The sequence below is a fragment of the Scyliorhinus canicula genome, chromosome 14 (assembly GCF_902713615.1).
Source record: "Scyliorhinus canicula chromosome 14, sScyCan1.1, whole genome shotgun sequence".
Taxonomy (NCBI): domain Eukaryota; kingdom Metazoa; phylum Chordata; class Chondrichthyes; order Carcharhiniformes; family Scyliorhinidae; genus Scyliorhinus; species Scyliorhinus canicula.
The window spans coordinates 44,008,298-44,034,475 of NC_052159.1; the positions used below are offsets into that span (position 1 = coordinate 44,008,298).

A 26,178-nucleotide genomic window follows, 5' to 3' on the forward strand; every position below is an offset into this window, starting at 1 on the left:
GGCAGGATGGGTGTGAGCCTGCAAGAGAATACTACTTGGAGTCCCCGCCTTGTGGGGGGGAGGGGGGTATCTGTTGCTTGAGTAGCCAAGGTGCCTATTAGCACTGCGTATCCCTGAAGGAGGAGACAATTGCGTCCAGTTAGTATGTTGATATCAATGCTTGTTCCAATGATTGGCCTTCACATCATCAGCTCCCCACAGTATCGGATCCAAGGCTGAAACTCAGCTTTAGGTGTCAGGCTTTGCAGATGGTGTCTTGGGATCAGGGGCCAGGGGGTTCACTGCTCCTGGACTCCCCAACTCCTGCATGTACGGTTCCTTGTACCCTTCCCTTCCCAAAGCACATCTCACCGTCCAGAAGTCTAAGTCCAGGTACGATGATCAAACACAAGTCCCTCCTGAAAAATCCTGCAGTGATCCCATGAGCAAGGGAAGGGAGCCCTTGCCTGATGGCCAACTGCGAGTCTGAGTGGGTGAGGGATGATTCAAACAATCTCCCTGTTCTGGAGATGGAACGGAATTTTATATTGGTGAGTGCAGGAGCGCTGCAGCCAGTTGAGGTTGACTGCAGCGCTCAAGGGCGACACAGCGGCACTGTGGTTAGCACTGCTGCCTCACAGCTCCAGGGTCCCAAGTTCAATTCCGGCCTTGGGTGACTGTCTGTGCGGAGTCTGCACTTTCTCCAGTGTCTGCGTGGGATTTCTCCGGATGCTGCGGTTTCCTCCCACAGTCCAAAAATGTGCCGGTTAGGTGGATTGACCATGTTAAATTGCCCCTTAGCATCCAACAGGTTAGGTGGGGTTACTAGGTTCCAGGTATAGGGTGAAGGCGTGGGCTTAAGTAGAATGCTCTTTCCAAGGGCCGGTGCAGACTCAATGGGCCGAATGGTCTTCTTCTGCACTGTAAATTCTATGATTCTATGCTCCCAGGTCAAGGTGAGCAATGGGTAGTGGATGGTAAGGATCTATTGGTGGATCACAAACCTGTCTCCTCACAGGTTCGTTGACTATTTTGCAATGGAGTCATTGGAGCTAACATTGATATTGATCACAGCGATGGAAAAGGAAAGACTCCTGCATCAACATGCAGCTGTACCAATGCTGAAGCATCATCTTGATGACCAGGGGACTGCAGGCCAGGATCAGTGGCTGGATGCCACACCAGCTGGGGAGGAAGCCTGAAGGCACAGGTGACAGCCAGGAGTCTACCGTCTTCAGCTCTCTATCGAGCTAACCGACAATATGTGCCATCTGAGACTCCGGCTTACGAAGGAGACGATGAGCCACCTTTGCCAGGTCCTTGCAGACTTGGTGACACATGGCGCAGGAGGGCACCTGCTGCCTGCGGCTGTGAACGTTACGACAGCTCTAAATTTCTATGCCTCTAGATCCTTTCAGGGCTCCTCCAGGAACCTTTGTGGGTACTCACAGGCATCCACACAAAAGTCCATCCATGAGGTGAAGGATGTGCTCTTTGCCAGGGCGCAGGACCACATTCACTTTGATCTGGACAAGGTCAGCCAGCATGAAAGATCCATGGGATTCGGGCAGATCGCAGGTTTGCCACAGGTGCAGGGGAAATTGATTGCACCCATGGGCCTTTCCGCATCCCATGGCACCAGAGAGTCCCCTTCATCAATTGGAAGGGGTTCCATTCCCTCAATGTGCAACTGGTCTGTCACCACACAACTCACATTAGTTTCCCGGGGAACATCCATGACAGCTTCATCCTTCGGCAGTCCCAAATTCCTGAACATTTTGAGGCTATAGGGATGGCTCCTCAGGGATAAGGGTCATTCCCTCAGGATCTGGCTGATGAAGCCAGGGCAGAGGCCACAGAGACCTGTGGAGACCCGTTACAACGAGGCACACACACGACTTGGTGAGAGGACCATCGGCCTCCTCAAGGTGTGTTTCTGCTGCCTGGACAGGACCGCTGGATCCTTGCGGTATAACCCCAAAGGATCTTCCGCATTCTGGTGCTTTGTTGCACCCTCAACCACCTGGTTCTGGAACAGGATGAGGAGCTTGCAGAAAAGGATCTGGAGGAGATGCACATCGCCCTAACAAGGTGGAAGTTGAGGGGGGTGATGAGGAGGAGCCTGCAGAGGAGCCGGAGGAAGGGGACCATGTGGGATCGAAGGTGTGCATGGACAGGAGGGCTAGATATTCCCCCATCGCCGCCCATTTCCTGGATGACGATGATTAGGGTTGGACACTTGGGCGTCCCTTCAGGGTGTGGACTCTTATATGCGCCCAGTGGTGGTGGTGGTGTGGGGTTGGGGAGGGGGTGTGTGGTGGGGTGGTGGGGGGAGCGGGGGGGGGGGGGGGGGGGTAGGAATCACAACGCAGGGAGCTGGTGATAGGATTCCACGAATGTCAGCTGCCCATTCAATGCAGGGGGGTGATGATGACTCGCAGTGAGAAATGGTCTATGATGCTCCTCAGAGATGCTGCTAATTTCTCAGTTAGAGGGTTCCCTGCAGTCTCGGGGAGATGCCGTGTTTTCCTGTTAGCCTCTATAGTGGGAAACACCCCACGTTCCCGCCCTGCCACAGGACTTACTCTTTGAATAGGAGAATTTCGCCCAATGAGTTAACAGTCACTTTGGATATGATTTTTGCATAAATTAACATTTTTCACTTCCACAATCCACTTCTTTCAAGAAGCATTTCAAACTAAATTCTCCTGTAAATAAAAGGCAAATTTCACCTTATATATTTATATTAAAATTATTGAATAATCCTCTTTGATGTTCCATTTTAAAAAATGATAAATCAGGGCAGAAGGTCCTCTACTTTTAACTTCCAACAGACACCTTTCCACAGAGTCCAGATCAGTTGTGTAGCACCACTTTGCCTTCAAATGTACTAATAAATTAATGACCTCCTTCATAGACTTTGCAATCTGTTCAGCTCTATCCAATCTACAATCATTTTCCTGGACAATCCCCTACACCCTTGGAAAAGTAAATCACAGAAAGCTCAGATATCTGTCGTATCTATCCTTTCACAATTTATTCTTGGCCAACAGTCTTTGGCATGATGTTTGCAAGTTGCCAGCAGTTCAGAAGCAATCATGTTGAATACTTCATTCAATCATCTCTCGCTGAACTTATCCTTAGATTCTGAAACGTATTCTTAATTCAAATTCACCCAACTCAACACAGCATTTTATTGCTTTTGCTGGAAAGGTATTTCACATTAGCAGAATAGAATCCCTACAGTGCAGGAGACGACCATGCGGCCCATTGGATCTGCACCGACGCTCTGAAATAGCACTCCTCCGAAGGTCACTCCCCCACCCTATCCCTATCCACCTAACCTGCACATCTTTGGACACCAAGGAGCAATTTTATCATGGCTAATTCACGTAACCTGCACGCCTTTGGAGTGTGGCAGGAAACCGGAGCACCCGGAGGAAACCCACGCAGACACGGGAGAAAGCGCAAACTCCACGCAGTCACCCAACACCGGAACTGAACCCAGGTCCCTGGTGCAGAGAAGCAGCAGTGCTAACCAATGTGTGACCCAAGGTATTCCATGTCATGGGGGTGGATGGATAGGGAGGACTCTTAAAATCCAAGAATATTGGACTCCATAACAGGACCATCATTGGCACCCACATGCTACTCAATAATTAAATACAGTAAGCTCACTTCTGTCCAAATCTGAATTAGGAAGAGAGCAAGGCAAATAATAAATATCTGGTTGGGAATGGCAATAAAAATTAAGTACAGCCAGAGGATAATTAAATACTCCATGTGATTATCTACTTCTGGTCTGTGGAGTGGGGGGGGGGGGGGGGGGGGGGGGGGAGAAACGATCAGGAGAACAGTGGAAGGATGGATGAATATTAAAGTTTGCCTTGAACTGGTGATCAGGGAATTTTTATGCAAATGTTTTCATCAAGAAATTAAATTTCTTGCAGTGAGGAAGAGGGTGGGTCCAATGTTGGGTGGAATATATGTGGCAATTAAGTGGCAGCCACAGAGTCGATGAGTTATTGTTCCATGCTATCTTGCATTATGATTGCCAATGTAACACTTCCCTCCTACGGCACCGAGTTCAGACCTTTTTGATATAATTCCTGAAAATGGGTTGAAGAATAAAATCAGGCTATGGGGTAAATGTATGACACCAGGAATGTCAAAAAACACGGCAGTTGTCAAATCTGACTATCAGCACATGGTCACATGGACAGCTGGGTGCATCAGTACTTCTAAAAACTCGTCAATCTTCCAATTTATTTACCTTCACAAAAGAGTAAGCCAGATAATATTAGTTCACCTTCCCATCAATATTAAACCAATCACCGAAAGATAGTTAATGTAATAACTTGATATCAGTTGTCATGTTCTGTGACACGATGCAGCCATTTTGAAATATTTAGGAGGAGAACGTGCCTAGTTTCTATGATCGGAAACATAAGGAAAATGAAAAATGGGATCCTTCTATCTTTTTCCTCATTTTTTAGGTTCTAACAATATTCTATGGCTGGGAAAGTGGAGAGATAGTTTGTTGAATAACCAGGACAAAGAACCGATGCGACAGCTCCCTTCATTTGCATTGTCAAAGCAACAGATTTCTGCGCATCCAATGACAGTATCTGGGCATGATGGTCAGAGATGTGATGCACTTGATGCACTGTTCCACACTTACGCTCACAGCATCTCACATGAGCATAAAGAGATAAAACAAATACGTTATTGTCAAATCTTGTAATCCCAGAAAGTTTAATTGCTCGCCAACATGCAAATGATTTTTGTTTTAAACCCAATCTTCCTTTGCCTGGAAGAAATTTGCTGGAGACTGGGTCCCCTTCACTCATTTCCATTCTTTATACATGTGGCCGTGCCAAAAGTGCATTCAATTGAGACAATCAGAGTTGAACTTGACTTGTCCCCTTTTTCTTTCTCTCCCTCGTCTGGAGAAATTAAGTGTAAAGTAAAAATGAAGTAACCATAGTCTGCTTTCCCCTTTGAGGAGGAGACCTGACTGGTGGTGTTTTAAACTGAGGGGAGGATCAAAGTTAAAAAGGTTGAATAACCTCAGCTGGTATGGGGATTAGAACCAGGCTGCTGGCCTACACTCTGCATCACCAACCAGCTGTCCAGCCAACCAAGCTAAACTGGCCCCACCTCTGTCAGAGGTGGTTAGTTAACTCATCAACAGATAGAGGTGGTTAGTTAACTCATCAACAGAAAAGTTTTGAACCTGAGGTGTTCCAGGCCATGCATCCGCACTGCAGTGAGTTATACATCTGTGATCAATAATCAGGAATTGTTACCTCAAATTTATTTAGTCACAATGATTTTTAAGGTCAGAGATTTGGAAAATCTGCTCATGTGATTTGAAATCAAGCCACTTGTACTGAAAAAGAAGCATCTTAATCTCACGTCATCATTTCGGAGAACAGAAACATTCAGAGACATTTTCAATTTTAATGAAGTATTTTGGCATATTATACAAACCTCAAAGTCTCCCCTACAGATTTCAGCAGTAAAATGTTCACACAGCCCTGCAATGAGAAAAATATTTAAATTTACAATGACGGAAATGTCAGGATTGCAGTATCCAACAATGGGGAGGGGGGGGGGGGGGGGGGGGGGGAGTATACTTCTGGTTGCAATGTGCAGCACCAATGTGAGTCCATTTAGAAATAATGTTAAAAACTGTGCTACACATGGAAACCAAAGCAATTCTTACCCTCGTGTGCCAAGAATTCCCTCACGGTTTAATCAGTCAGCTACTGCATCTTTGACAGAGGATTACTGAAATCCCTGCTTGTAAGAAAGGGAAATTAGTTCTTACTGCTCTTGCAGTTATTACTAATGTCCAACAGGATCTTAATTCCTCCACATTAACTGCTATAGAGCTTTTATTATTCAATGTTCTGCCCTCCTCTTCACGATGCTGACCAATACAAGGGCATGATTTCAAAAGCAATGACAGCCCTCTCTGGCAACTAAGATGACTGTACTGACCGTGCCTCAAAATATATGTGGTATCAAATATTGATGCTGCAAATCCAACTAAAAAGTACAATAGGAAAGCAAACGTATTTACAGCATACTGCTGTTATATTGTGCATTTTGGACTCAATGTATTGCTCTCAAATCAAGATTGACTCCAAATATTTGGTACAATGATACCAATTCCAAGATTTTATAGAAAAGATGGGGAAGAATACAGTGCTTTTCTGAACATTGAGAATGTGGATAATGCCAACATACATGTCCCATAAGAAATACATTAGCCTTGGAGGACGTGAGCTAGACTCTCATCCATTTGTGTGTCTGATTCTACTGCCTTTGTAGAATGTACTCATTACAATATCAACCTTTGCTCCTTTAACTGTTTTCTGTTGTAGTTAATGATTGCGGTGCGACTTTAATATTTTGTTTTCATTCTTTCTGGATGGCCAACATTTTCAAAGCCTATCCCTAATTGCCCTTGGGATGGTACAGAATCATAGAATTTACAGTGCAGAAGGAGGCCATTCAGCCCATTGAACCTGCACCAGCCCTTGGAAAGAGCACCCTACTTAAGCCCCACACCTCCACCCTATCCCCCTTTATCCCCGTAACCCAGTAACCCCGCCTAGCCTCTTTTTGGACACTAAGAGCAATTTAGAATAGCCAATGCACCTCACCTGCACATCTTTGGGCTGTGGGAGGAAACCAGAGCATCCAGAGAAAACCCACGCACACACAGGGAGAACGTGCAGACTCCACACAGTCAGTGAGCCAAGACGGGAATCGAACCTGGAACCCTGGAGCTGTGAAGCAACTGTGCTAACCACTATACTACCATGCTGCCCACGGTGGTAGTGATCCACCTTCTTGAACTGCTGCAGTCCATGTGGTGTAAGTACACCCACAGTGCTGTTAGGGAGGGAGTTCTAGGACTTTGACCCAGTGACAGTGAAGAAACAGCGATATATGTCGAAGTCAGAATGGTGAGTGGCTTGGAGGGGTACTTGTAGGTGGTTGTGTCTCCACCCATCTCCTGCCCTTGTACTTCTAGATAGTCGGTGGTTTGGAAGATGCTGTCAAAGGAGCTTTGGCAAGTTATTGCAGTGCCTGTGGTGAGGTGAGTGAATGGGGTGCCAACAAGTGGATTGCTTTGTCCTGGATGGTGTCAAGCTTCTTGAGTGTTGTGGGAGCTACACTCATCCAGGCAATTGGAGAGTATTCCATCACAGTCTTGACTTGTGCCATGTAAGTGGTGGACAGGCTTAAGGGAGTCAGGAGATGAATTACTCTACAGAATTACAAGCATCTGGCGTGCTCTTGTAGCCTCAGTATTTATATGGCTAGTCCAGTTCAGTTTCGGTCAATAATAACCCGAGGATGTTGATGGTGAGCGAGTCAGAGATGATAATGCCATTGAATATCAAGAGGTGATGGTTGGTTTCTGTTTTGTTGAAGATGATCACTGCCTGGCAATTTTGTGGTGTGAATGTCCAACAAGACTGTATTGACCCAACTCCAGAAAAAAACAATCTGATTCCAGAAAGTGTCAGGTCAGCCCCAGGTGCTGTAATTAGTACACTCTACAAAAGTTAATCCAGTGGCAGAATTAGTAACATTGACTGGCTCAGATTGCTAAAACTGTATCGATTTTACTCATTACTTCTGGACAGGGTGACACGGTGTCACATCATCAAGGAACCAGGTTCAATTTCAGCCTTGGGTGACTGTGTTCTCCCTGTGTCTGCGTGAGTTTCCTCCGGGTGCTCCGGTTTACTCCCACAGTCCAAAGATGTGCAGGTTAGGTGGATTGGCCATGCTAAATTGGGGCAGCATGGTAGCACAAGTGGATAGCACTGTGGCTTCACAGGGCCAGGGTCCCAGGTTCGATTCTCCACTGGGTCACTGTCTGGGCAGAGTCTGCATGTTCCCCCATTGTCTGAGTGGGTTTCCTCTGGGTGCTCCGGTTTCCTCCCACAGTCCAAAGAAGTGCAGGTTAGGTGGATTGGCCATGCTAAATTGCCCTTAGTGTCCAAAAAGGTTAGGAGGGGTTATTGGGTTAGGGGGATAGGGTGGAAGTGAGGGCTTAAGTGGGTCGATGCAGACTCGATGGGCCGAATGGCCTCCTTCTGCACTGTATGTTCTATGTTAAATTGCCCCTTAGTGTCCAAAGGTTAGGTAAGGTTATGGGGATAGGGCAGGTGTGGGGGCTCGATGGGCCAAATGGCCTCCTTCTGCTCTGTCGAGATTCTATGGAAATGAAGTTGACAACCATGCCACATAAATGCAAGTATAAGACCTTAAAATATCTTACCATGCAAAGGGGCTACACATTGGCGCAGTGGATAGCATTGCTGCCTCATAGCGCCGAGGACCCGGGTGACTGTCCGTGTGGAACATAGAACATAGAAAAATACAGCACAGAACAGGCCCTTGGCCCCACGATGTTGTGCTGATTTTTTGTCCTAGATTAAGAACAAATTAATCTACACCCCATCATTCTACCGTAATCCATGTACCTATCCAATAGCCGCTTGAAGGTCCCTAATGTAAATGTGGAGTTTGCACATTCTCCCCATGTCTGCGTGGGTCTCACCCCCACAACCCAAAGATGTGCAGTGTAGGTGAACTGGCTACGCTAAATTGTCCCTTAATTGGAAAAAAAATTGTGTACTCTAAATTAAGAAAAAAATGTCTTACCATGAACAATGTAGGCTATTGCCTGATCACTTTCCATGCCTCAGGGTGGTACCATAATGCATAAATTTATGTGAATGGACAAAATTTCTTCCATATCCCTCTCATGCTCTGATAGCAGGCCTACATACAAAGGTGCTTTTGAGTTTTGAGACAGGCACTACTACAGGCTAGCATGCTGCTGCCAGTACAAGTGAGAACCTCCTGTTTAATCACCCTATCAATGCTGAAACCTGTAGTATTATTACAGCACGAGTTAATAAATGGTGCTGCTTTTAATTTGCCAGATTTGTGTTTAAACTATCTCCTCAGGAGAATCTCTGTGCCAGCAGAAACTCTAGCTCAGCTTTACGAGTACGGAAAATGTACTGGTGCATTCAGGGCTGCCTGCAGTGTAGAACTGTATTATAAATGCACCACCACTCTCTCATATAATGATCTCACCTGGTCATCTCCATACAGAATCATGCAGTCATCTTCACCTGTGGAGCTGAAGAATAAAAGAAGTTAAATTTATGCCGAGGCACGATAGCCTCTCATCGCCCTTTACAGATATTTGGACCATTTTGCAGCAAACGAGATCTTTGAATGTAATTCTGATTCATTGCCAGAAGCCCTTGCTTCATTTTTATTACAAGTGAAAACACAACTAAAAGGTCTTCCGTTATTTTTACAAGCTGTATAATAGTATTGGAGGCAGAATATTGGGCTAACTTAAGAATAGGCTGAATGCTATCATTTATTGGGAAGGGCGTTGGTTTGGGATTGATGTCCTTTCTTACTCATTTTAATACTGTAATCTTGTAAAATGTTGAAAATGCACAAGCAGCATATGATTTTGATATTAAGTAAAAAGATTCAAATGGACCAAACAGCAAGTAGTGCCTCATCACTGATATTCCTCACCAGTAGTCAAGTTGCAGTGGTCCGGATTCCAAACCGGTGATCTGACAATATGGCTCCAAGGTAGACAGCTCATAAATCTGAATTTCCCGATCTCTAAATTGAAAAAGTTAAAGAAATAACAAGATCGAGTTTTGAAATGTCTCACGCGTCTTCATGTGACATACAAAATAAAGCTGACAGAAAGAATCCATACCCAGTACTGAGGATGAACTTGTTATATTGAGACATGATGGTGAAGTTAGTTATCCATTTTGGCTTTTGGCCAATAGGCCGCACCTAAAAAGTAAAAGTAACGGAGTCATTAATATTCTTACAGCTTATATTGGGCAACACACATACCGATGACGGCGGCAATACAGATGACGGTATTGCATAGTATGTGATTACGGTCACCTCAACCCAGGCCAAATGAACAGGAGTTGAGATGTATTCCGACCCTCTTATCAAAGTGACTTCTGATGTGGTGCCATTAACTTGACACCATCAGCCCCTTGGGTAACGCACCTAAATGGTCAAATTTTGTCACCTGTGCCACATCACACACTGCATTTACCCAATGAGCAATCACAGCAGCCCGATATTCACTGAATATTTAACTTGTCTGGGGCGGCATGGTGGTGCAGTGGTTAGCACTGCTGCCTCACGGCGCTGAGGACCTGGGTTTGATCCCGGCCCTGGATCACTGTCCGTGTGGAGTTTGCACACTTTCCCCGTGTGTGCGTGTGTTTCGCCCCCACAACCCAAAGATGTGCAGGTTAGATGGATTGGCCGCGCTAAATTGCCCCTTGATTGGAATAAAATAACTGAGTACTTTAATTTTATTTTTTAAACTTTTCTGGCTCTCTCAACAGCCCAACTAGTTTATTCAGTGAATAGTGGAATCACAATAACCTGAGGGTCCAATGTTCGAGCTACAATAAGAAGGGAAGATAAATCAAACTTACTTATCTGACTCGCTATATTTTGTGAATGTCATGCAAATTGGATGGGACCAGGTTCGGTAGTGATGGGACCACTCTGAATATCTGGAGCCTGGATTGTAACTAGCAGTGAGAAACTGTACTGGTAAATTAATTTATTGCCCTCTAATAATGATGGAAATTGGAAATATGCACAGTTAAAAGTGCCCGGATTACTTGTTCACCGTAATTATGAGGCCCCAGTCTAAATCGGGTGAGGGTTGCAGGGGTCAGCTAAATACAAGATAAATTGGGGCAGCAGGGTAGCATGGTGGTTAGCATAAATGCTTCACAGCTCCAGGGTCCCAGGTTCGATTCCCGGCTGGGTCACTGTCTGTGTGGAGTCTGCACGTCCTCCCCCTGTGTGCGTGGGTTTCCTCCGGGTGCTCCGGTTTCCTCCCACAGTCCAAAGATGTGCGGGTTAGGTGGATTGGCCATGATAAATTGCCCGTAGTGTCCTAAAAAGTAAGGTTAAAGGGGGGGGGGTTGTTGGGTTACGGGTATAGGGTGAATACGTGGGTTTGAGTAGGGTGATCATGGCTCGGCACAACATTGAGGGCCGAAGGGCCTGTTCTGTGCTGTACTGTTCTATGTTCTATGTAATTGTTGTTGGGGTGGGGCAGGGGCAGCAGTGGCTGAAATATTTTTGGGGCCCCGGAGGGAGATTCAAATTGGGACCCCCATTCTGTCCAGCAAAGTAACTCCATAATCGTCTTTTTGCCCATATAGTTGAGTGATTTCAGAAAAATGTGTTGGGAAACACTCAACAATACTTGGAAAAAAAGACATCAATGTAAATTACAGGTAAACACTGCTGATTAGAACCTCGCTGTGCATTACACCAATGAACATGGATAAAGGGGCACAGAATATAACTGAACCAATACCAGGCCCAAACATTGTACATCTTAGCAATTGCATGGATATTTTTTAAACTTTTACTGGTGGCACATTGGCCCAATGGTTCTGTTTGAATTCTATTTCCATGATTTCAATGAGTGTTTACAAATAGACGTACAAAGAGTTTCCTGCTGCGTTTCAGTTTTAGCTCAGCTGACCAGAAAGAAATATTTCCATCCTCCCTCATCATGATGAAGGTATCATCGGGTGTGAAGTAGATGCGAAGGATCTGCTCTGCATGAGTGAGCTCCCGGACTGTGGCAGGAAGGGAGAACGAAATACGTTTGGACCGTGTATAGGATTCTTCAACCTCCTTGTACTTCAGCTGCATGTAGGTACAGAATTCACCCTGCCAAAGAAACACAGGGGACAGGGACTAGTGAAGAACACAGGAAATGAGAGGCTGTAATATGATCAAACCGTTTGAGAATCAGAGAAAGAATGAGAAACAGATCAGAAGCAAGACATTGGTGAAACAGAATTAGAATCTGCTTCGATTTGGATGCCGTATTGGGCGCAACTCAACAAAGCATTTCTATGTCCGGTTTTGGGCGTGTTTAGCAGGGTAATTCTCGGTGACTGCAGCGGCGACAAACACACCGCTATTCAATGGTACTTTGCCGGGTTTTTTTGGTGTTGGGGGTGTTTCTCTCTGCTTGGCAGCAGGAAAGGCTCTTCGCAGATCACGGGAGCCATTTTGTCTGCAGGCCCCAACCTCCCCCATCCACCCCCCGCTTTCAGGACACCCATCCACCATTTTCGGATCACCCTCCCCCCCAGCCTTGGGGAGGCCCCCCAGGAACACCCCCTTACCATCCCTCCAACCACCCAACCTGATGAGGCACCGATAGGCCCGATCCCTGCCAGTGCCAACCTGGCACACTGGCAGCACCCCTGCCAGGTTGGCAGTGCCATACTTCCGGAGTCCTCAGGTGACACTATCAGGGTGCTAGGCTGGCAGTATCAAGGTTCCCAGGTGCCAGAGGGAAAGCCAAGGTGCAACCCGGCCCTGTTCCAGACCATCCGAGGTTCTCCAAAGGCCGGGAGCCCGCCACCACCCCCCCCCCCCCCCCAGGTTCAATTACGACTGACCCATGTTTGTGTGGACCAGTACGAAATGGCACCTTGGCGACATCTCCCAGGCGTGGCCTGGAGAATCGGGTGAATGCATATTTAAATGAGCTTAATGGCTGTTATGGGCCAGGGTTTAGAGAACCCAAAAGTGTATCATGGAGTTCACCTGACCCACAACTTTTAATAGATTGTGGTATGGGGAGCGCACGGCTCACTCTACAGGTGTGGTACAGCAGAAATGGAAAAATATTTTTTAAAGCAAAACAATGTTTATTCTATGAACTCAAGTTAACCTTTTTAAAACATACAGTGAACATCTTAGCAACCATCAATTCAAACACAATCCCCAAAGAATAAAACACTAAGTAATCCTTAATAACTTCCCAAACAACATCCAGAAAACAAAAGAAACACCTTTTAACAGAAGCACATTAGGTTTACATTCACTACTGAGAACATTTATAATTCTGAATTCACCAAATGATCAAGAGATAGTCTTTTGATGGCAGAGAGAACAACAGTACACCTGCTTCGTCTGGCTTCAGCTCCAACACTGAAAACGAAACTAAAACACACCCTGTAGCAAACAGCCTAAAATGAAAGTACAAAGCTGACAGGCAGCTCAGCTCCACCCATCGCAAATCTCACGAGAGGCCTCTCGCGAGATTCAACGCCTCATTCTGACACCAAGCTGGGCGCGACGCGGCTGAGAATTGTGCCCATTATATTTTCACTCAAAATCCATTTGCTGATGTTCAGCAACCAACAGCCTGCCTTTCTATGCCAGCTCTCTGCAACGGCAATTCACCCAGTGCCATCTCCCAGCAAATGTTTCTTGATATGTTTTGCAGACAATGGATTAGTATATATGGCGAAGATGCAAATAATCGCTAGTTATCCTGGTTAGGCAGGGTGGAGAAGTTCATTGGAGATCATAATGCTGTCTGGTCACTATTCAGACACCCTATCATTAACGCATTTATAAAATATTGGGTCAAATGTAATGCCCTCCATCATGGCAAGTTTGGTTCTGGAGAGGGATTTAATCAAGTTGGAGGGTGACGGTTGTGGTCCCGGCAGCCTTACAGCCTCTGCCCTAATTATGATAGCTGGACTTGCCTTCTCACCAATTGAGGGCAATAATTAGTGAATTAAAGCCCACTTAAGGACCTCAGACCGCCAGCTCTGGTATCCACGTAGCAGTGGGTGGGGGCATTGTCACACTCGCAGCCTAGTGGAGGTTCCTGTTGGGTTTACAGGACGTCGCTCAGTCAAACGCCTCAGTGGTTGATCAAGGAACTTGGTCTTTGGGACCAGGGTGAGTGGGGTGGGGTGACTGCTGAGGGAGCCCCCCCCCCCCCTTGTTGTTGAATTGGCTCTGTCGTTGCCCTATGAGCCCCACCCCAAAATGCCTCTCCTGCCATCACTTATCTGTGGACTTCCTCCCTGGATGGGAGAGAAAGAATTGACCTTAAATAACTAACACTGCTGACTCCCTGTCCATTTTTCAGTGGGTGGTCTCCGTTTCCATTGTTCAATGGGTGTCTCTCTGTCGATTTATCAGTGGGCAGTCTCCCTGTCGGTTTTTCAGTAGATGGATAATGGAATACAGCACCTCGTGCAATCCAGTCTATGGCGGCCAAATGAATGTGTTGCTTTGATATGAATCCTCATGACTTTTGTGCTCTCATGCTGCAGCCTTTAATTTTTGTCACTTGCACATGTAGAGTTTGATAATACAACCAAATATCTCTGTTCAAATTCCTGATTTAAAGCATTTACAAGGGGTGTGTGTATTATCGGAAATGTAAGAGCGGCAAGGGTAATGAAATGTCTCGATAACCCACTAGAGAGAGCTAGAGTTACAAGTATATAAGACATTGATGCTAAGCCTTGTGGGGAGAGAAGCGAAGGAGATAGCTACAGTACAGACTGAAGGAAAGATAGTGTGAGTGAGAGCAGATCATAGTTTATTATAGTGTAGAGATTAGTGGTAGATGAGTGCAGACTATATGTTAATTATCAACTGGGTATTATATAGGAATAAGTGTCGAATCCAAATTAGTAGTGTTAATAAATTTATAGCTGTGTTCAAATTAAATCTATTTTGTGGTCTTTGTGAACACGACGCCAACCATCCTGAACTTAGTAACACAAAGAACACCACATGGAGCTTTTTGGATCTAAATCATACTGGGCAATATACAATAAATGTTAACATTTTTGTTTGTAAGGGATTCCTCTGACCACTATTTGACCTCATTTAAAAATTCTAAAATGGTTACTGGCATTTCACAGCACAAGGTGAACACATTGACCAGAATTCTCCAGCCCTTCCCACCAGCACGATTTTCCAGTCCGGCCGATGTCAAAATTAACGAAAACCGCTTGAAACATTCAGCAGGTCAGGCAGCATCCGCGCAGCGAGTTTATGTTTCGCGTCGATTATGGCAAAAGAGTCATATTCAATTCAAAATGATACCAGTATGCAATGGTGTCTCGAAAAAAGCAGCATCAGAGATTAAAGAAGCAACCTCATTACAATAAACTGGAAATGAGGGATGAGAATAGCAGGTTTTGCAGCCTGTGCAGGTTCAATTATTTCAAAAATATATCCTAAAGTGGGTTTCATGAAAAAAAAATCAACAAATGGCAAAGAATTATTCATTATTTTGCACTGTTCTAATTACTTAACTCTTTTTCTTAGAATAAATAACCTTTTCTCCTCTGGAGTTATTTCATGGAGGGGGGGGGGAGCGGGGGCGGGGGGGGGGGGGGGGTGCGGCAACTGGGTGAACCAATTCAGAAACATTACTGTGCCCATTGTGTAAGGAGCAAAATCACCTCAGGAAATACAGAATCAGGACCCAGCTGATTTGGGTGATCTTGCTATTTTAAGTGTACATGTTTATTTAACGCTTTCATTGTTGGCTTCAGTGATACATCTTGCAGTCAGTTGCTTTGATGACGATGGCATCAAAAGCTCTTTTGGATCACACCCTCCATAGCATCTCAAACGTCCATATATGCTTGTGTCAGCCATGGTTCCATTGGGAACACCCTTTGAGCCAGAAGGTTGTGGGTTCAATTTGCACTCCAGGATTTGAGCACCACAATATAAGATGATGCTGGAGCAGAGTACATGGGGAATGCTGCACTGTCGAGGTGCTGTCTTTCAGAGGAGTCATTAAACCGAGGCCCCATTCACCTCTCATTTGAATATAAAATATTTCATGACACTATTCTGAAAAAGAACAGGGGAGTTATGCCTGCTATCCTGCTCAATATTCATACCTCAATCAACATCACCACATCAGATGAGCATTAATATATTAAAGTTAACCAGTACTCTTTAATTTTGACTTCTAAGATGGTTACTCAGGGAAAGCTTCAAGCTTCAAGAGTTTAAATCAAGTGAAGTTATTCATTCCTGTGAGAAACTAAATTACTGAAGAAGTTCTCAATGTGCAAGGTCAGTTCCAGCACTGGAAAATAGCAGTGAGTATGTTAACAAGTAAACAGCCATAGCACTGCACATACCCAATCAATCTGATCATTTGCAGAATAATCAATCTTTCTGAAGAGTTCTCCAATTTGGTCATCATGCTAGAGTGAAAAAAAGAACAATGAAATGAGTTAAACGAGAAACATCATCTTCGACCAAAGTCAGAAATAAAATAAGGTCATAAGAAACACCAAGAATAAGAAAGGTTATTTTTGTTTTTTGAAGGTGAGTTCTAAATAGCTCTCCCATTGTAGCATAAGCTACATTCTGAACAATACCAACATTTCTATCTCTATCATTCACCCTGGTAGGTTACTCCAAATATTTACAATTCTGAGTTAAAAAATACTTGCTTTAAATTGACTTTGTGGTGAACTCCTTTCTCAATTAGCTTCTTTCCAGACGGTGGAGCTTAGGCTTCTCTGAGTTTACCTTGAATGTTTGTTCCTTTACATTTGGATCACACTTGCTGTCCTCCATTCCCGTTCCAATGACAGTGTAAGTTTTTCTGTCAGTCATGGTTCAGTTGATGGGATGCTCACCTCAGTCAGTTTGGGCTGAATTTTATGTGGAGTCTTCACCCCCGTTACAAAATATAGGGGTGACTCCACCTGCACATTGCTGGCTTTTCTCAGTGCCATTTAATGGTTGTCGCACCTTTGGCTTGATGCCAGCTTTCCACCCCCATTGGAGAGGAAGTCCCACCTCAGAGAACCGCTGGTTGCAGCTCTCTTGGTCCAGTAGCACCACCTGGAGCAGTGGCCACTGCTGGAACTGCAGGCAGTCTCCCTTGAAGAAGAACAGCTATGGAGCCTGGGCTGAGGCAAGTCTGGGGTCTCATTGGGGCCAGGCTGGCATGCCATGGTGAGGGGAGTAGGGTGTGGGGAGGCCGGGATTGAGATATCAGGGTGGGATGGAAACCATAAGGAGAAGGGAAATACGTTTTGGAGGGTGGTGTTCAAGGAGGCACCACCTATGCCAACATCCATTCCCATTAGTGGAGGCAGCCTGGACACATGCCACAGGCAAATTCTCAGCAATGGCAAAAATACCTTAATAAATCATTAATTGGACAGGCAATTATTATAATTAATTATTATAGTTATAGCAAGAGCAGGGCACCACAGACACAGCACCCACTTTTATGCCCCCACCCAAAACATTCATCCCTATTAAGTGGGTTTGAGTCCTGTCCTAGGACCTGAGCACACAAATCAAGGCTGGCACTGCAGTGCAGTACTAAGGGAGTGCTGCACCATCAGACGTGCCATCTTTCAGATGAGCCCAGTCTGCTCTCACAGGTAGATGTAAAAAAAGAACATGTGGTAAGCTGGGCAGCATGGTAGCACAAGTGATTAGCACTGTGGCTTCACCACGCCAGGGTCCCAGGTTTGATTCCCGGCTGGGTCACTGTCTGTGTGGAATCTGCACGTTCTCCCCGTGTCTGTGTGGGTTTCCTCCGGGTGCTCCGGTTTCCTCCCACACAGACGTGCAGGTTAGGTGGATTGGCCATGCTAAATTGCCCTTAGTGACCAAAAACGGTTAGGAGAGGTTATTTGGTTACGGGATAGGGTGGAAGTGAGGGCTTAAGTGAATCGGTGGAGACTCAATGGGCCGAATGGCCTCCTTCTGCACTGTATGTTCTATGTAATACTTCAAAGTAAACAGGGGTGTTATCCCTGGTGTCCTGGTCAATATTTATCTCTCAATCAACATAGCAGAAATAGATAACGTGGCTATTATCACATTAGTTGGTGGCAGGCAGCTGTGTGCAAGTTGGCTGCCACATTTCCTACATTACAACAGTGGCCACCTCCCAAACTTACCTCACTGGTTATAAAGTGCTTGTGGACGTCCAGTGGCTGTGAAAGGCATCCTATCAACTTAATTATTTTGTGGCCTGGTGACCAGAATTGAACAGAGAGTTAGCCAATTGTAAAGCCATTACCAATGTAGAGGTGAGCATCATACTGATGACTTAGGGGTAATATTACCTGGTAGTAAACACTGTTAGATTCACCTTTCAGAGCCATTGGAATCATTGTCGATTGTCACAAAAACCCATCTGGTTCACTAATGTCCTTTAATGAAGGAAACCTGTCATCCTTACCTAGCCTGACCTACAATTGACTCCATACACACAGCAATGTGGTTGAGTCTTAAATGCCCTCAGGGATGGGCAATAAATGCTGGCCCAGCCAGCGACGCCCACATCCCATGAACGAATAATTTTTTAAAACTCTGCCTATTGATTTTATCTGTGTGTGAAGATGGGTTTTAAGTGAGTTAAAATGTTGCCCCTGTTGTCCAAACTATTAAAAGGATTAAAGAGCAAAAATACTTTACAAGAACGGGACCAGAACTGGGCGATCATAAATATTGGGAAAGATTGAACAGGTCAAGATTTCTTATTTTTAAGAAAAGAGAAAACTTAGAAGACGGTTGACGTGGAGAAGAAGTTTGCATGTGAGAGAATCCATAACTATGAGTTATAAATACAATGAGCACTATTCAATGGAAACATTTCTAAGTGTCATTTTTGGCATGTTTGGTGGGGTGTTCCTTGACGGCCGCATTGGCGAGATCGCGGTCTGCATTCAATGGCACTTAGTGCTGAAAAGGAGCCCACATGAGATTCTTGACATTACTGGCTCCTTCGCCTTCTGATTCACCTGACTCGCACTCAGCTTCTAGCCACTAACCAGGGGGAGCTGCTTTTAAACGCTCCCTCACCACTCACTCTCAGTCAACACACAAGCATAGCAGCGCGCAGACCTGCTCTTCGCTTTGACGATGCCAACCCCGCCAGATTTCTGGATGCTGTGAATGAGAGGCAGGATATCCTGCTCTCACCAAGGTGTTGATTGGTGGTGTCCAAGGCATTGCTCAGTCTGTGACGACCATGGCCAAGGGATCAACATCATGTCCTAGTTGCTGAGGGTCATGTCCCAGCCACAGGCGGATCACGCTGAGGCACTGCAGAGCATGTCTAAATCACTGAGGACCATCGCTGAGAGCACCGATACCATGGTGCAGACAATGGGGAGCAGCCAGGACTGGCTCAGCCAGATGGCACAGAGGCCTCTGGAGCTCTCTCAAGTTCCTCCTCCATCCCCTGGAGTCCCCCAGGGCACCATTAGGGAGGTGGAAGCACGGGAGGCCAACCCCGGGGCCTGCCAAGGAGCCAACAGTGGTCTCCAGTTCTTCCGAATCCCCCATCCTGACACCGGCATATCTCAAGGGCAGCAGGCAGAACAGGGTGGCATGGTGACGCCTGTGGCACCAGTAAGTCAGCCAGGACCCTCCGGTTCCAGGCCCTCCAGAGGACACCCGCCATGGGCGTCAAAGGCCACAGGGATGGAAAGCAGCAGGCTACCTACACCTAAACGTAGCAGTAGATCATAAAAGATCAAAAAGACTGAGGATCACTGAGTGGGAATGAGGGTGGGGGAGGTGGGGTTCAGTATCCATAGCTAGGGGGAAAAGAGATTGGGGGTAGGGAGGGAAATTGCCGGGGGATGACGATGTTGAGCTGAGGATATAACCTCATCCTATGAGAATCTGGTGAACGAGGGCTTTCCTGGTCTCCGAGCGTGTTGGACTTTCGCTGCCACCTGTCCTCCATCTTCAGGCCCCTCCTCCCATAGCTCGTACTCCAACCCCTCCTGGTCCATCTCCTCCTCAGACGAGGCCACATGTCCCTCCTCCAGCATGTCGCCCCGCTGCTATGCTAGGTTATGGAGGGTACAGCAGATCACCACATCACCTTTGAAGGGTTGTATTGCAGGGCATCACCAGAGTGGTTCAGGCATCGGAACCATATTTTTGGCAGTCCGATTCACAGTATGGGTTGGAAGCATAGCCTCATTATATCGGGTCTCCATTTCAGTCTCAGGCCTCCACACGAGCATCACCAGCCAGGACCTCTGCAGGTACCCATTGTCCCCCGAGAGCCAACCTGTCATTCTGGCATGGCCCTCAAAGAGGCCGGGGGTCTCAGAGTGCCCAGGTGCAAGCTCCCTGGGTGGTGGTTGCAGACAATCTGGACATTCAAGGAGTGGAGCTCCGTCCTGTTAATAAAGGTCACTCCCTAATGCCCTGGTGCGTGCAGAGTGACATGTGTGTCACCTATGACCCTCTGGACCTGGGCAATCCAGCAATGATGGAGAATCCCCACAGCCCAGGCATCATGCTGGTCTTGGTCCTGGTTGAGGTGATAAAGTTTGATGCCCCGGCATACAGACCATCCGTGATTGTGTGGATTGTGAAATGCTGCACAGGTCCTCATCCCGCTTGAGCTCTGGAATGAACCGTTGGCATGGGGGTTGAGGGCTGCGGTGACTTTCACGGCACCAGGAGCGAGTATCCCCCTCCTCCACGGGGTGCCAGGTCCGCGAGGATATAGCATGGGTGCTGCACTGTCTCTCTCTCCTGAGATGGAGTCTTATGCGGCACATGCTGTTCTTCAACACATTGAACACACTTACCCTTTGGTCACGAGAAGATCCACAGTGTTGAAGCCCTGCTCTTTAGTGTTTGATTATTGACAACTGTCTCTATGGTGCTGATGCTCCTAGAGTTCAGGCATATTGTTCAGACTTCAAAGTTTCCTTGAGATGCTATGCACTAATCACCCTCTAAGACATGGCACGTGTATCCTCGGGGAGGCACGTGAGAATATTTTGTTTATTAAATGGTCAATAGTAACAAATATTTGAAAATCAACTACATAACATTCCACATATCGCACTAACCATTAGACAACAAGGAAATGTCACCATTCCATATTGGTCCCAATACAAAGTTATATCAGCTCATTTTCACACAAAACACACACAGGTTCCTCAACAGAAACAGAGGATAAGCCTGAGAATATGGTATCATGTCAAGAACTTTGTCATAGAATTGATCTGCCCATCAATGTGTGACTTGTTCCATGTATTAGTGCCTTTCTCTGTCTAGAAGCCACAACTGTGCAGGCCCTCCCACATGGCTCAGGTCTCCAAAATGTAATACAAACAAGCCCCATCTCTGGTGGAACGCCTCATCCGCCCCTCTCAGAGCAAATTTCACCTTCTCCAAATACAGGAACTCCATTAGGTCCCACAGCCACACCGATGCTCTGGGGAGAGCAGCTGACTTCCACCCCAACAGAACCCGGCTGCAAGCAATCAATGAGGCGAAGGCGCAAACATCTGACCCGTTCCCGCTACAGATCCATCAGGCCTGTCACCCCAAATATAACCCATGGGGACCCGGATCCAATTCCACATGGAGAACCTCAGACATGGTGCTGAAACAACCCCCAAATTGTCACCAACTTCGGGCAGGACTTGAGTCTGCCCGACTCAACTATCATTCTTAACTATCCTCCACTCCCTCAAAAAGCCGGTTCATCCTTGCCTTTGTTAAGTGCGCCCTGTACACCACTTTTAATTGAATCAACCCCAGCCTCGTGCACGACCTCAAGGCATTGAACCTTTGCAGCACTTTGTTCCATAATCCCTTCTCCAACACCATCCCCAACTCTTCCTCCCATTTGGCCTTAATCCCTTCCAGGGACTCCGTATCCTCCTCCATAATCCTGCTGGAGATCACTGAAATGAGCCCACTCTCCAGCCCCCATACTTCACCCCCAGCTCCTCTAAACTTTCAAATCACCCCTCCAGAAAAAGATCCTTGATCACTTTTACACCTTTCTCCTCCCATCCCCAGAACTTTGTATCCATTCTCCTTGGCACGAACCCATGATTCCGTCTTATCGGCATCATCCTTGACCCTGTCTTCAACTTGAATTGCTGCCGAAATTTCCCCTGAAACGTCAGCGTGGCTACCACTAGATGCTTACCCAAACTTTCCCGGGGTGAATGGTAGCGACGCCGTTGCCAGCGCCCGCAACCCCGACCCTTTACAAGAACACGCCTCTATCTGCACCCACAGCCTCTGCCTCCTTATTCCAGCCCCGCACCTTCTCCACATTCGCCGCCCAATAATAGTCCAACAAGTTCGGAAGGGCCAGTCTCCTCGGCTGCTGCCCCCTTTGGAGCACCGCCTTCCTTATTCTAGCAACTTGCTTCCCCACACGAGTTACAAGATCACCCTGTCCACCCCTCGAAAGAATGACTTTTGCAAAAACACCGACAGGAACAAAATGGGAACTGTGGCAAAAGATTTATTCTTACTGCCTGCAATGACAAAGGGAGGCTGTCCATCTCCTCAAATCCTCCTTCACCCTCCCCAGTAGGCCCGTGAAATGTAGCTTACGAATTCATGCCCAGTTCTGAGCCACCTGCACCTCCAAATACCTAAAGTGAGTTGTCGCTGCCCGGAATGGCACTTCCTCTCCCGCCCCTGCACCTGGAGGAGACACCACAAAATACTCACTCTTCCCTAAATTCAATTATACACTGAAAGCACCCCAAATTTCCTTAGCAACCACATTATGTCCCTCATCGATAAGCCTGGGTCCAAAATGTACAGCAGCAAATCATATGCGTACAGAGGCACCCTATTCCCCACCCACCCCCTCATTATCCCCCTCCATACATCCAAACTCCTCATCGCATTGGCCAAGGGCTCAATCGCGAACGCGAACAGAAAAGGTATCCCTGCCCCATTCCCCGGGATAGTGGGAAGAACCCAGAATTCATGTCATTCATCTGCACACATGCTGCTGGATCCTTGTATGGCAATTTAACCCATGCCGCAAACCTAGGCCCAATCCCAAACTTCTCCAGCACCACAAACAAATAACTCTACTCCACTCTGTCAAACATCTCTGCCTCTATGGCCACCTCCACCTCCAGCTCCCTTTCCTCTACCAGAGAAAGCATCACGTTCACTGACAGCTACCAGCCCTTGACGAAACCCATCTGATCCTCCCCCACCACCTTCAGAAAATTCTCCTCCAGCCTCACCGCCAACACCTTCGCCAGCATCTTGGCATCCGCGTTCAGTCGGGAAATGGGCCTATACAACCCACACTCCGACCCACACTCCACCAGATCCTTCTCCTTTCTAAGTAACAATGAAATGGATGCCTGCCACATTGTCTCCTGCAACCCTCCCTTTACCATCATATCCTCGAACATTTCCACCATCAGCCGGACCAACTTATGAAATGTAAGAATATTGGAACATTCGCAGGTGGAAAAAGACTGAAATGGGCAATATTCCTGTTTAAGTTTGCATGTTAAATTGTAATATGCTATGTATCTTGTTTTGTTATGCTCTTGACGTAGCATAAGCTGCTTCCTTTTTTTTTATAAATGTTTTTATTCAGTTTTCATATTTTATATTGAACAAATTACAAATTGTTAGGAGAGAGAGACAAAACAAAAAAAAAAAAAAAAAAACCAAACACGCAAAAATTAACATACATATTTACAGGTAAGCATCTTCGTAGTAGTAACTGCGCCCCCCCCCCCCCCCCCCCCCCTCAACATGTTTATTTAGCTTGGTTTTGGGCCTTAGCTAGCCATCGAACCCCCGTAACGAACCTGTATCCCCCCCCCCCCCTCCCGCTACCTTCCCCCGACTATTCTTCCTCTTGTACATTGGCCACAAATAGGTCCCGGAACAGTTGCATGAATGGCTCCCACGTTCTGTGGAAGCCGTCGTCCGACCCTCGGATGGCAAATTTGATTTTCTCCATTTGGAGAGATTCCGAGAGGTCGGACAGCCAGTCCGCAGCTCTGGGCGGTGCTGCTGACCGCCAGCCAAACAGGATTCTACGGCGGGCGATCAGGGAGGCAAAGGCAAGGGCGTCCGCCCTCCTCCCCAGGAATAGATCTGGCTGGTCTGAAACCCCGAAGATCGCCACTATCGGGCATGGCTCCACCCTCACCCCCACCACTTTGGACATAGCCTCGAAGAAGGCTGTCCAGTACTCCACAAGTCTGGGGCAAGACCAGAACATGTGGGCGTGGTTGGCCGGGCCTCTTTGGCACCGCTCACATCTGTCTTCCACCTCCGGGAAGAACCGACTCATACGGGTTCTTGTTAAGTGGGCTCTATGTACCACTTTTAGTTGCGTCAGGCTGAGCCTTGCGCACGTGGAGGTGGAGTTGACCCTATGCAGTGCTTCGCTCCAGAGTCCCCACCCTATCTCCATCCCCAGGTCGTCCTCCCACTTCCTCCTTGTTGCGTCCAGTACGGTGTCGTCCCTATCTACCAGTCGGTCATACATGTCACTACAGTTCCCTTTCTCTAGGATACTTGCGTCCAGTAGGTCTTCCAGTAGTGTCTGTCGTGGCGGTTGTGGGTACGTCCTTGTCTCCTTTCGTAGGAAGTTTTTGAGCTGCAGGTACCGTAGCTCGTTCCCCCCAGCTAGCTGAAATTTCTCTGTCAGTTCGTCCAGTGTTGCGATCCTGTCGTCCGTGTATAGGTCCCTGACTGTCAGTGTTCCCCCGTCCTGCCTCCACCTTTTGAAGGTGGCGTCGGTCAGTGCTGGTTTGAACCTATGGTTGTTGCAGATGGGAGCCCTGTTCGACATTTTGGTCAGGCCAAGTTGCTGCCGCAGTTGGTTCCAGGATTGGAGGGTGGCTGTCACCACTGGGCTGGTGGAGTGTTTTTTGGGTGGGGATGGGAGTGCTGCCGTGGCGAGGGCCCGGAGGGAGGTTCCCATGCAGGAGGCCTCCTCCACACGCACCCACTCAGCTTCTGGCTCCTGGATCCATCCCCTTACTTGCTCGGCTGTTGCTGCCAGTGGTAGAATTGTAGATTCGGGAGGGCTAACCCTCCCCTGGTTTTTGTTTTTTGTAAGACCTTCTTTGGGATCCTAGCATTTTTACCCCCCCATACGAACGCCATGATGAGTTTGTCCAGCGCTTTGAAAAAGGCCTTGGGGATGTAGATCGGAATGGATCTAAACAGGAAGAGGAACCTGGGCAGTACGTTCATTTTGATCGTCTGAACTCTCCCCGCGAGGGAGAGCGGGAGTGTGTTCCATCTTTGCAGGTCCTTTTTAACTTCCTCCGTCAGGCTGGTGAGGTTCCATTTGTGGATCCCTTTCCAGTCATGGGCTATTTGGATCCCCAGGTAGCGGAATTTATGTCGGGCTTGTTTGAACGGCAGCCCCTTTAGTGCTGCCCCCCCCCCCCCCCCCCCCCCCCCCCCCCCCCTTGCTGGTGTACTGGGAAGATCTCACTTTTGCTCATGTTGAGTTTGTAGCCCGAGAAGGCTCCAAACTCTTTATAAGCTGCTTCCTTGATGTGCACTCTGACAAAGGAAGGTTCAGACTTGGAGATAGCTTTAACACATTTATTAAACTGTTAATAATCCTCCTACTTGGATTCGACTCTCCAGTTAACCCTGCTATAGGTACCCAGACTGACGAACCAGTCTGCTACAATCCAGGTGGTGGGTGTGATGTGTTTCAAATCAACTGTATGTACACACTGAGTGTCTCCACTGCAAAGAGGAAGATCATGTATGTTGTGTCCTTTTATATGGGTTGGTGTAATGCCCTCCTGCGGTAATGTCACCTCTGTGTGTGTGTGTCATGAATGCCCATTGGTCGTGTCCTATCTTACTGACCTATTGGTTGAATGTCTGTGTGTCATGTCTCTAGTGCTCCCTCTAGTGTCTAGTTAGTCTAAGTGTATTTACATTAACCCTTTGTGTATTTACAGTGATGCATATCACCCATTCCCCATTTTCTCATGTTACATATTTTCTGTACACTGTTAAAGAAAATTGAACAAAAACAGGTAGATAAGTGATGCTATGTACAAGTTATGATAACAGTGATCATTAAACAAGAAGTCCAAATCATATGCATGAGTCCAAAATTCATGAATTATTATGGTCGAGTGTCTTTCTTGTTTGGTTGGTGAGGTGGTGATGTTTATGGTGGCATTGCTGTGTAAACGCCGTCAGTGTCCCTGTGCGTAAGGAACCAAGAAGTGGTCAAATCACTTTGTTGTCTGATTTGGAGTCTTTTTTTCTTCCGATGCTTGTGGTAACGATGTATGCAATCTGTGTCGTCCTGCCATGGTCTGTCATTGTACTGAGCTGAGCAGTAACAGTGTCCCTCACTTGCAGAGTTGTACCATGTCGTACCAGTTGTTGTTCCATTGTTGTTGTTTGTGTCGTGCTTGTTGTCAACGTTGTTGCCTTTGGTACGCTTCTCGTTATTGTCTTTGATGTGGCTTTTATAGGTTG

The 26,178-nt window shown here is 46.8% G+C and overlaps 1 protein-coding gene across 4 annotated transcripts in view; it reads right to left on the reverse strand.

Moving 5' to 3' along the window:
- The window catches only part of wdr95 (WD40 repeat domain 95), a 199,440-nt gene that overhangs the window by 97,559 nt on the left and 75,703 nt on the right, over positions 1–26,178 (reverse strand). For all 4 annotated transcript variants that reach the window (XM_038819069.1, XM_038819068.1, XM_038819070.1 and 1 more), the window contains 6 exons: positions 16,050–16,115; positions 11,554–11,784; positions 9,770–9,852; positions 9,577–9,669; positions 9,115–9,160; positions 5,473–5,519 (listed from right to left, as the gene is read on the reverse strand). In XM_038819069.1, coding sequence (XP_038674997.1) covers positions 5,473–5,519; positions 9,115–9,160; positions 9,577–9,669; positions 9,770–9,852; positions 11,554–11,784; positions 16,050–16,115 — 566 coding nt within the window. The remainder of the gene's footprint in view (positions 1–5,472; positions 5,520–9,114; positions 9,161–9,576; positions 9,670–9,769; positions 9,853–11,553; positions 11,785–16,049; positions 16,116–26,178) is intronic.